This window comes from Budorcas taxicolor, unplaced genomic scaffold, assembly GCF_023091745.1.
Source record: "Budorcas taxicolor isolate Tak-1 unplaced genomic scaffold, Takin1.1 scaffold517, whole genome shotgun sequence".
NCBI lineage: Eukaryota > Metazoa > Chordata > Mammalia > Artiodactyla > Bovidae > Budorcas > Budorcas taxicolor.
Window position 1 is genome coordinate 54,812 of NW_026292605.1, and position 11,981 is coordinate 66,792.

The following is an 11,981-nucleotide window of genomic DNA, read 5'->3' on the forward strand; positions in this document are numbered from 1 at the left end:
TATTTTGTATTAACTTTAAATACAGTGTAATTTATAAAAATAGTGAATCACTACGTACACCTGAAAATAATGTAATATTATAAATCAACTATACTTCTATTAAAGAACAGAAACCCTCAAGCCAGAGTTTAAACTCTAGTCCTTTGTCTCCAGTAGACCAAAGTGACTTTAAAAAGGCTTCACTTAGTTTTATCAAAGTCTGTTTAGTACTTATTGACCATGAGGGAACTCAGATGATTTTTTTAAAAGATAAAGATTTAATAAGTTGACAAATCACTTAATAAAATATAGACAATAAAATAGATTCTGACACAGAATAATAGTTTCAATTCTATTCTAAATAGCAAGGCATATAAGAATAGATAACTAGAATTTAGTATTTTAAAAGCAATTTAATTAGAAATTACATTCTACATACGGGTGTTATTCCAAGAAGTTTCATTCCGTTGGCTAAGACTGAGCGGACAGCTCTGAAAAGGTGAAGTCTGGCCTACAAAATAAAGAATGATCAAAGGTCAAGCCAGTAACAGACTAACTATAACTGAGTAAGTAAAATTGCTTTTAGAAGTAATTCTAACATGCTTCTAAATTAAAGTAGGAAAAATTTCTCCAGTGCCTGAGGGTTGGGTGTGAGCAAAAAAAGACAAATTCCTAGAGTTTGTTTTAGGAAGACTGGTACTCAAGGGTGCTGGGATGGGAGTGACGGAAACACCGTCAAGTACAGCTTCAGATGAGGGGAACTCATCACTCCATCACCTGATGCAGGAAAACGTCTTGTCGTATGTTGGAAAGAAATGTTGATTGTTACAGCCTAATTCCAGTTACTGCCTGAGTATATAAGTACACTGTTGTAGTCTGACAACAGGATGCTATTTTAGGAACATTTACAAGACTGAGTCAGTAGTAACAGTCTGCGGATGCTAGAGATGACAGTGAGAAACTGGATACGACATACCCCGGCCACCTCAGGAGGACTGTTTCTGATGTGTAGTGTTCTGTGTGCCACCGCAGCGAGGTGACTGAAACAGCAAGAGAGAAAGGATCAGAACCAGCGGGAGTTTCCTGGGTGACATATAAGCTTGACATCTAATCGCACTCCTTCAATTTGGACAAGTCAAAGCCTAGAGCCACTGAAGGGATTTCCAAAGCTGAACAGATGAGACTGAATTCACTGCTTGTCGCTAACTGGCAAAGTGAAACACACGAAACCCCGGTCTTAGACTTTTGGTCCTGGTTCTACTACTGGGGCTTCCCTGGTGGCTCAGACGGTAAAGAATCTGCAATGCAGGAGGCCCAGGGAAGATCCCCGGATCGGGAAGACCCCCTGGAGGAGGGCATGGCAACCCACTCCAGTATTCTTGCCTGGAGAATCCCAAGGACAGAGGAGCCTGGTGGGCTACAGTCCATGGGGTCACAAAGAGACACGACTGAGCAACTAACACTACTATTAATAATACTGGGTGGCATTATGATTACAAGTTTGTTGTTCTTCAAGGTTATGATTTCACTGTTTTATAAGCACAGGGGATTATTTTCTAATAATTAGCTTTCCTTTATTTAGGCATCCCTCAGGATGAGATGTAACACTGCCTGGCCTGTCTCCTCTGTATAGTGAGGTGGTGGCGTAAGACTAGTTGTCAACCTACTCTGCACACACTGGCCACTCTTAAAGTATTTTTTCTGTTTAGGTTACGGCAGCAAGAAGAATACTGTGCCACAGAAATGATGCTTATGACATTGGTTTCAATGATTAAGTGACAATAAAGATTTTCTGGCTTCTTCATCTCTATATGTCTAAGTGAAAATTAAAAGAAAACTAAAATCTATAAACCTGGTAAAAAGCATGATCAAGAAAAAAGTCCCAGTAAATCTCTGATTTCAATAAACCTTGAGTAAAAGCAAATACTTCCTTTCTTAAATAGCTTTATGAGAAGCTACAACTTTGTTGCTATAAGACGCAACCTCTATTCAGAGTTTCTAAAACAGCCACTGCGAAACTTCTATCAAAGTGTCACCTGTTTGCTTTCCAATTCATCCTCTACCCTCTATCAGACCGACTTTCCTGTGCCTCTGCTTAAAACTTTGTTTATGGGCCTCACTGTCCTGAACATAAGCTGGAACGCTTCAGAAGGCCGCGCGTGTTTCTCATTCTCCCAGAACTGCGTTTGTAGTTCCCTGAGTGTGTCATGTTCTTGCCCAGCTCTGGGCTCTTCCCTCCTCTGCCACCTTGTCTCTCCTGGCTCACATCTACTCCCCTCCTCTGATCCCTCGAGCCTAGGCTGCGAGCCCTAACCTCGCCCCTCATGTCCACTCTGTCCTAACATGCACTCTACTGTGACCATCCATGATTTGGTTCCCATTCACTGGACGATAGTGACGGGACCTTCAATCACTGAGTGAATGAACATTAACTGCTAACGTGCAAAGATGAAGCAAGAAGTCCTGTAACTTGAAGTGTGTAATTTTTTAGGCTGACGGATTTGTCTATGGGAAACCTTTAGAAAGAAAGGTCCTTTGTCATATCAGGTCTCAAACACTTAATGCCTGAAAATAGCAAGTTTATAAAGTACCTTAGAGTTAGAAGGTAGCTGACAATGTGCCTGGGCTGAAGGTCTTGAGATGACCTATAAAGTACCTCGTCGAACCTAAAAGAAATATGAGAGGAGTGTTTGGCAGGGGAAGGGTGGGCACGTATTACACTCAGCTAAGATGCTAAGACAAAGATGGTGAAAGGTTGACTTGATATCATTAACAGTATTAGACATATGAAAAACAACCTTGTGTAAATTTGAAGGTGAAGGCATATTTTTCTTTCTTACAAATTCCTCCATGGCAGGTACTTTTAAAATTATCTTGAAATCCTGTAGGCCTAGCCTAAAGCAAGGACTTAAATCATATCTGTTAAATGTACACAGTCTCCAGCCATGTTTAGGAACATAATCGAGCAGAGGCTATTCACTGCCAAGAAAACCAGGTTGGCTTATTTTTTCCTCAAAAGTAAGATAAATGTAAGTAAACTAACCCCTCTTCCCAGGAAAGAACCACAGACCACTGTGTGGCAATCAGAGAAAATGCCCTTGTTGTCAAGCATCCACATCTCTTCCAGATATTCCGTAGATTAGTCAGTTTCTCCTGACAAGTACGGCTTCACTGATGATTCTGGTGAGAGCTCAGAAGTATGGTCTCCCGCCCAGTGTATTTAAGGCTGCACTGAAGCCAAGAGGCAAATGAAAGGCTTATGGTCTCAGGGAAGGTGCCCAAAGGCAGGGATTTTCCTCCACTTATCACAGGGTGAGAAGATGATCGCTTCTGAAACTTAAAAGTTTTTGCTTTTACTAGGCTTTACGTTCTCATACTTTGATCTAAAGGATGTTAGGCATCTGGGCTAATTTAATGGTGATACTGTATTTAAAGCCTCAGGATTAGCCGTGAGCATGCCCTCTGTCTGCTCTCAAAGGGTAGGCACTCACTTTTTGGTCACATCTTTGGAGAAGTGCTGTCTATAGTCACTGGCCTGTTCACCTCAGTGGTCAGCAAATGACAACAGTCCCTTCACGGGGCAGAAGCAGACTGGATCTTGTTAGGACACCATACCTGAGAAGATGCTGGAGAATGGAAACAGATTGTGGCTCCTGTAAGCAGGCAGTGTTGAAGTCATTGAGATAACCGCATCCAAAAGTCTCTTCCAGACTGTTGTCAAAAGTTTAAACACAACAAAGGATTAAGCAAGTCAGCTGTGGTATGAATAATTGCAAGTAAGGAACATCATCCCAGCATGCATACTCTCACTCTCCTTAACCTAGTCCCAGACTTGGAAGCTAACATCATTTGACTCAATGCCTCAATTTTTCCTAAATCTGTTTCTTCATCTGAAAATGGAGTATATTCCTTGGCGGGATTATTCTGAGTGCTAAATAAGGTAATACACAGAAAAGCACTGTTATATAGGTGTGCAATAAATAAATGTTCAAAAACCCCCTCAAGATGCAAATATAACAGGAGGTCCACCGGACTTCACCTAGCTTTGAATGTTAGATGTTGGAGAAGTGCAGAAAACAGAGCCTTTGGTCTTGGAATCACTCCACCCAGGCCTCACCCTGAGAAGGCCAGAGCCATCCTGTATTTCCCTGCAGCCCCTTGTCACCTGTGGAGGCGGGCGTGTGTGTACTGCAGGAAGACTCCCGTGTCCCCGCGGCTCTGGAAAACCCGATCCCAGCTGAACTGATAGTCAGACAGCAGGAAACCTCTGAAGTCCTAAAACGACAGGAAATCTTCAGCGTGAGGAGTTGTTACAGCACCAAATCAAACGCTTTCCCTCCCAGGAAGCAGTTTACACAGACCTGAATGATGAGGGCTGCAAGTCCCACTTGCTCTGCTGTCTCCTGGGGATTCTCCAGCTCTTTGGTCGCTGAAACAGACAAAGGTAGCTACTTTCACCTTGCGTGAAACTGTACAAAACCCAGGACTGAAGTGGAGATGTGCTGTGTGTGCTAAGTTGCTTCAGTTGTGTTCAACTCTTTGCGACCCTGTGACTGTAGCCTGCCAGGCTCCTCTGTCCATGGGATTCTCCAGGCAAGAATACTGGGGTGGGTGGCCATTCCCTTCTCCAGGGGATCTTCCCAACCCAGGGATCAAACCTCTGTCTCTTATATTGGCAGGCGGTTCTTTCCCACTAATGCCACCTGGGGAAACCTGCCAAAACATATGTGGACAGCATCAGGAACAAACAGGTGCACAGTGGGTACTTTACTTGCCTAATTTGGGCGGACTTAACTTTGCTAATGATGTTTCCCAAGCCTTCTTTAAAAGGGAAGAGACATGATTTTTCTTACAAATATCCCATGTAAGACATTAGACTTCTTTACTTCTGTTACTTCTTTTTCCAAAGGTGAAGCTTACACAAAGCCATGAGGACTTGTGACTTGCTTCAATTATGGAATACAGGGACTCTGCATAACCACTCCAGCTGTGGAGTGACGATGCTGGAGCTGCCTGGGCAAAGAGGCTCAGGGTGTATCGATTCACATTACTGGACCAAGCCACAGCCAAGTAGCAAGCACCAAACCCTAGCACCCTGAATTAGTGAAGCTATTTTTGACAAGGTTAGTGAAAGTTCCAAGAAGGATGGTCAGAATAAATCACACTGCACAAGAAGTCCAGCAAAACATAAGAGTGGACGTGAGTTATGCCTGTAACAAAACAATGAATTTACTCTTAATAGAAGCCATGTTCTGTAGCATCCTCAATCGAATCTCATTTAGAACATCTTCCAGAAAAGTAACATCTCCTCTCCGAGTTTTCATTCCCTGCACTACGCCAAAGGGCACGTGCTGGCACCTGAAATGGAGCAGCAGGCATTTAGTTCACTGAAAACTGAAAAGGAGCTGCTGATCAAAGTGTGTAACAAGACACTTACAGAGAACAGTTTGAACTTTTAACTCCTGTAATCAATAAAAAGTGAAACATGCTGTGATGTGTTGTGTGCCACAGAAGACGTTAAACACACAACCTCATTTCATAGTCACAGGATATGATTAGATTGTTAGTTGCTTTTATGAAAAAAGGAGATGGGAATTAAGCATTCTGAAAATCAAACCATTGAGAGCAGTTATCTAATAAAACCATTTATTAAATGTTTAGATGATAGAAATTTAATTAACCATGTAAAACTAAGTGCAAAGAACAAGTGTTTTTCCACACTAACAGCTTGAAACAAAAAAGTAAAGTTTGAATGAAAATCTTTAACAACTTGGTACATTTTTGGATATGGCTGACCTAGCAACAGTTGAATGCTTTTGAGAAGGCAATTTAGAATCACGTGGCGGATTCATGTTGATGTATGGCAAAACCAATACAATATTATAAAGTAATCAGCCTCCAATTAAAATAAATAAATCTATATTAAAAAAAAGTAGAACTCAAAAAAAAAATGTTCGTCAAATTAAAGAAATTAATTTTGTATAATAAAAAAAAAAAAAAGAATCACGCAGACTGTACCTTTCTGCCCAGTCATATCCCATAATCTGCAGCATCTGGAACACTTGCTGAAAATGCTTTTTTTGCCCTTTATCTGTCTTGAGAAAAAAAAGTGTATTTAAGTCAAAGAACAGTGATAAGTTAAATCTACAGTGTTGTTGTTTAGCTGCTAAGTTGTGTCCAACTCTTTGCGGCCCCATGAACTGTAGCCTACTATGGTCTTCTGTCCATGGGATTTCCCAGGCAAGAATACTGGAGTAGGTTGCCATTTCCTTCTCCAGTTGATCTTCCAGACCTAAGGGATCAAACCCATGTCTCTGGCATTGGCAGGTGGATTCTTTATGACTGAGTCACCAGGGAAGCCCATTAAATCTAAAATACGTTGGACATAAATAATATTAAAATATTTGAGTTTTGACAGTCTAGAGTCATTATCAGTGGATCAGTTTTAAATAAACATACAAGGAGGATGTCACTGGAAGAATGTCTAAGCAGAGTGCTCTACAAGAGCAGGAAGAGCTGCAGCACTCCACTGAGTATTCTACCTAAATTACTCCTTTCTCAGCTATTGTGACCTTTATCTCCAAGAAGGCCAGAACTAAGCACTAAAAAGACATTTAATAGCAATTTCTCCCCCTTAGGAGAAACGAAGGTTTCACATGGAAAGAAAGGAAGGGAAGAGGAGACCAGAATATTACTCAGCATAAAAGGAACAAACCACTGACATATGCAAGAGTTTGGGTGGATCTCAAGGGCATTCATTATACTGAGTGAAAAGAGCCAATCTCAAAAGGTTACCTAGTGTGAATCCATTTATAGAACATTCTCAAAGTGACAAAACTGTATTATGAAGAACAGGGCAGTGGCTGCCAGGGGTGAGGGTCGGGGGAAGGCACGATTACTAAGTGGTTGCCATGAAAGAAGTTGTTTTGTGATGGCACAGTTCTGTATCATGAATGTGGTGAAGGTTACCCGAACATACATGTGATAAAATTTCACAACCATCCCCCCATCCTTCCACAAACCAGGCCCTAACATAAGTGTCTGTAAATATTGCTGAAATTTAATTAGGGTCTCTACCAATGTTAGTTTCCTGGTATCAACAAAGTATCATTGTTATATAAGATATTATCTTTGAGGAAGACTGAAGGTAATATGCTGCTGCTGCTGCTAAGTTGCTTCAGTCATGTCTGACTGTGTGTGACCCCATAGACAGCAGCCCACCAGGCTCCCCCGTCCCTGGGATTCTCCAGGCAAGAACACCGGAGTGGGTTGCCATTTCCTTCTCCAATGTATGAAAGTGAAGCTGCTCAGTCGTGTCCGACTCTTAGTGACCCTGTGAACTACAGCCTACCAGGCTCCTCTGTCCATGGGATTTTCAGGCAAGAGTACTGGAGTGGGGTGCCACTGCCTTCTCCGGAAGGTAATATGGAAACTGTACTATTCTGAAACTTGTGAGTCCTAAAATATTTAAAGTAAAAAGTTTTTTTTAAAAAATGCATTATGACACATATATATTCATTACACATAACCATTCTTTTGTGTAATTTTCTTTTAATATGAAGCAATGTGAACTCTTTCATTTTTAAAGTTTTTTTTTAAACATAGTGGTTGCCACCATAAACACACTTACCACTGAATTCTTTCTATAGTTTGACAAATTATTTTTGCATAGTTTTTCAACAAGGCTTTCAGTTTCTATCTTTGCACTTTTCATGAGGCAGGCATCATAACCTCTTGTTTTTTTTACTGTGATTACTTACCACATAGATCATTTTATCAAAATTATACTTTTCCATTCTATCTATAGCAGCTGCAAGATCTCTGAAAAAAAAAAAGGCCATAGATTAACTTACTATGCAGATCTGGGTAATGATTTGTTTCACCTATTTAACAGTAATGAAACTTTTCTAATTAAGAGCTACTGTTACTCCTCAGCCTCAGGTACAGTACCCATGCTTCTATAATCCCAATACCATGCTTAGCTACAAAGCAATTAATAACACAATCAGCTTTGGGAAAAGAATTATGGAAGTGCTGTGAAAAGATCAAAAATAAATAAAAGCTCTGGAACAAGTAGTAATAATAACTAAATAGCTCTAGGCAAAGTGTTTCTAGGTAAACGCTTTATGATTTGTTAAGCTTTTACTGGAAAGAATCGCCTTCCTGTCACTTTTCTGCAATATGCTTTCCTAAAGAACATATTTAAAGCATAGGTAATACAACACCTGAACAGGTATCTTCTAGCTACTCTTCCAAAGCCTTGGATCACTCATAAGCAATATTTTCTAAAATATCTGAAAAATACCATAAATTCTTTGACTAAAATTCTACTTTATCTCTGGTTAAGTATCCAGTTTGCACACAGTATGAAATATTAAAAGTAACAAACCAATAAACTATGAAATTTTAAGTAAACATTATTTAAATATTGAACTTCAAAATTATTTTAATTACCTTATGGGGAATACAGTCAATAACTAAGTAATACCTTGTATGGTGACATACTGTACCTAGACTTACCATGGTGATCATTTTGAATATATAGGAAAACAAAATCACTTACACTGCTGTGAACTGGGAACTAACAGTGTAGTAGGTCAATTATAATTAAAAAACAAAATCACAGAAAAAGAGATCAGATTTGTAGAATTTCAGAGGGAAGGGATTGGGGGGTAGAATTGGGTAATGGTAGTCAAAAGGTATAAACTCATAGGTAAAAGATAAATCTAAGAACTAGGGATATAATGTACAAAATGATAAATTCACACTGCCATATCTTACATAATGAAGTTGTTAAGAGAGTAAATCCTAACAGTTCTCATCACAAGAAAAAAAATTAAAGATATTTTTGCTTCACACTACATGACGCTGGAAGAATTTTTAAAGTTCCTAGGTCTTTCGAAATGTTGAGTCATCAATATGTCATCTGTACTCACCTCATGCTCCTGATAAAACAGAGCATGCATCCTGAATGGAGGCAACAACTGTCTTGTGCGGGGCCAAAAAAAAATCTTACATGTGTATAAAACACATATGTATATAATCTAGACAAATATGTGGTATTAAAATTTCATGAGGGTGGGCACAAAGAAAAATATGGCTAAAAAAGCTCTTGAGAAGGGTTATAACAAAAGATGGTTGTAAAACACTGATATAGATCATCCCCAAAATGAAGTCACAAATATATACCTTCATTATATTTTTCTATTTGACTCAAGGACAAAAATAAAGAGAAACTTTTTGATCCAATGAAAAAAAGAGATGAATGCAAGACAAAGTCCTAGGCTGAGTTTGTAGAATCTGAAGTTGAAAGCTGAAAGCAATGCCAGGTCATTTAGTTCAGGTCTCTTTTCACCAAGCAGGGAATCATGGCCCAGAGAAGTTACGTGATTGATGACTACGGTCTCAAAACAAAAATTGAGGTCTCTAGTCTCACCCTGTGCTCTTGTTGGTACCATCCTGTACTTTCGTTTGTCTGTTACAACAATTCTTTTAACTCACATGCACACACATAGTTTTATTCTGTAAGAAAACCATCAAAAGGACAGAAACAACTGAAATTAGAGCAAGGTGAAAAATCAAACATTTCTACACCTGGCAAAAAGACAGTTATTCTCCTAAAGAAAAAGTGGAAAGTACAGGTATTAAGGTAAATACATAGAAAAATCTGGACCTAATGATAGCTCTGCAAAAGATATCAGATAAGAATAGTTACAGAGTCTCCATTCTGAGTGGACACATTTCTTTCTTTTTTGAGTACAGTGGACTTGCAATATTGTATTAGTTTAAGATGTACAGCATAGGAATTCAGTATTCGTGAAGAATTTAGTCCAGATCAGTGTAGAAACAACTCCAGAAAGAATGAAGAGACGGAGCCAAAGCAAAAACAACACCCAGTCCTGGACGTGACTGGTGATGGAAGTAAGGTCTGATGCTTTAAACAGCAAATTGTATAGGAACCTGGAATGTTAGGTCCATAAATCAAGGCAAACTGGAAGTGCTCAAACAGGAGATGGCAAGAGTGAATGTCAACATTTTAGGAATCAGTGAACTAAAATGGACTGGAATGGGTGAATTTAACTCAGATGACCATTATATCTACTACTGTGTGCAAGAATCCCTTAGAAGAAATGGAGTAGCCATCACAGTCAACGAGAGTCCAAAATGCAGTACTTGGATGCAATCTCAAAAAGGACAGAATGATCTCTGTTCATTTCTAAGGCAAACCATTCAATGTCACAGTAATCCAAGTCTCGGCCCCGACTAGAAACACTGTAGAAGCTGAAGTTGAACAGTTCTATGAAGACCTACAAGACCTTTTAGAACTAACACCCAAAAAAGATATCCTTTTTGTTATAGGGGACTGGAATGCAAAAGTAGGAAGTCAAGAAACACCTGGAGTAACAGGCAAATTTGGCCTTGGAATGCGGAATGAAGCAGGGCAAAGGCTAACAGAGTTTTGCTGAGAGAACGCACTGGTCATAGCAAACACCCTCTTCCAACAACACAAGAGAAGACTCTACACATGGACATCACCAGATGGTCAACACCGAAATCAGATTGATTATATTCTTTGCAGCCAAAGATGGAGAAGCTCTATAGAGTCAGCAAAAACAAGACTGGAAGCTGACTGTGGCTCAGATCATGAACTCCTTATTGCCAAATTCAGACTTAAATTGAAGAAAGTAGGGAAAACCTCTAGACCATTCAGGTATGGCCTCAATCAAATCCCTTACAATTATACAGTGGAAGTGAGAAATAGAATTAAGGGACTAAATCTGATAGAGTGCCTGATGAACTATGGAATGAGGTTCGTGACATTGTACAGGAGACAGGGATCAAGACCATCCCCAAGAAAAAGAAATGCAAAAAAGCAAAATGGCTGCCTGAGGAGGCCTTACAAATAGCTGTGAAAAGAGAAGCGAAAAGGAAAAATATACCCATTTGAATGCAGAATTCCAAAGAACAGCAAGGAGAGATAAGAGAGCCTTCCTCAGCGATCAATGCAAAGAACTAGAGGAAAACAACAGAATGGGAAGACTAGAAATCTCGTCAAGAAAATCAGAGATACCAAGGGAACATTTCACGCAAAGATGGGCTCGATAAAGAACAGAAATGGTATGGACCTAACAGAAGCAGAAGATATTAAGAAGAGGTGGCAAGAATACACAGAAGAACTGTACAAAAAATATCTTTAAGACCAAGATAATCACGATGGTGTGATCACTCACCTAGAGCCAGATATCCTGGAATGTGAAGTCAAGTGGGCCTTAGGAAGCATCACAATGAACAAAGCTAGTGGACATGATGGAATTCCAGCTGAGCTATTTCAAATCCTAAAAGCTGATGCTGTGAAAGTGCTGCACTCAATATGCCAGAAAAGTTGGAAAACTCAGCAGTGGTTCCAGGACTGGAAAAGGTCAGTTTTCATTCCAATCCCAAAGAAAGGCAATGCCAAAGAATGCTCAAACTACTGCATAATTGCACTCATCTCACATGCTAGTAAAGTAATGCTCAAAATTCTCCAAGCCAGGCTTCAGCAATAACGTGAATTGTGAACTTCCAGATGTTCAAACTGGTTTTAGAAAAGGCAGAGGAATCAGAGACCAAACTGCCAACATCTGCTGGATCATCAGAAAAGCAAGAGAGTTCCAGAAAAACATCTACTTCTCCTTTACTGACTATGCCAAAGCCTTTGATTGTGTGGATCACATAAACTGTGGAAAATTCTGAGAGAGATGGGAATACCAGACCACCTGACCTAACTCTTGAGAAATCGGTATGCAGGTCAGGAAGCAACAGTTAGAACTGGACATGGAACAACAGACTGGTTCCAAATAGGAAAAGGAGTACGTCAAGGCTGTATATCGTCACCCTGCTTATTTAACTTACAAGCAGAGTACATCATGAGAAATGCTGGGCTGGAGGAAGCACAAGCTGGAATCAAGATTGCTGGGAGAAATATCAGTAACCTCAGATATGCAGATGACACCATGCTTATG

The 11,981-nt window shown here is 39.8% G+C and overlaps 1 protein-coding gene across 1 annotated transcript; it reads right to left on the bottom strand.

Annotated features, from left to right (window-relative positions):
- Positions 1 to 350: 350 nt before the first annotated feature.
- On the bottom strand, positions 351 to 8,920 carry LOC128071416 (probable arginine--tRNA ligase, mitochondrial). The gene is made up of 10 exons (XM_052664288.1): positions 8,916 to 8,920; positions 7,740 to 7,800; positions 5,998 to 6,074; positions 5,213 to 5,337; positions 4,341 to 4,408; positions 4,145 to 4,254; positions 3,595 to 3,690; positions 2,571 to 2,645; positions 956 to 1,019; positions 351 to 490 (listed from the first exon to the last, which is right to left on the bottom strand). The coding sequence occupies exons 1-10, from the start codon at positions 8,918 to 8,920 to the stop codon at positions 404 to 406; spliced, it is 768 nt and encodes a 255-aa protein (XP_052520248.1). The 3' UTR covers positions 351 to 403.
- Between the last annotated feature and the right edge of the window lie 3,061 nt (positions 8,921 to 11,981).

Coding starts and splice junctions, on each gene's coding strand:
- LOC128071416 (XM_052664288.1), bottom strand. Junction 5,338..5,997: donor GGATATGACTGGGCAGAAAG/GTACAGTCTGCG, acceptor GCTCCATTTCAG/GTGCCAGCACGTGCCCTTTG. Junction 2,646..3,594: donor ATTCTCCAGCATCTTCTCAG/GTATGGTGTCCT, acceptor TATTTCTTTTAG/GTTCGACGAGGTACTTTATA.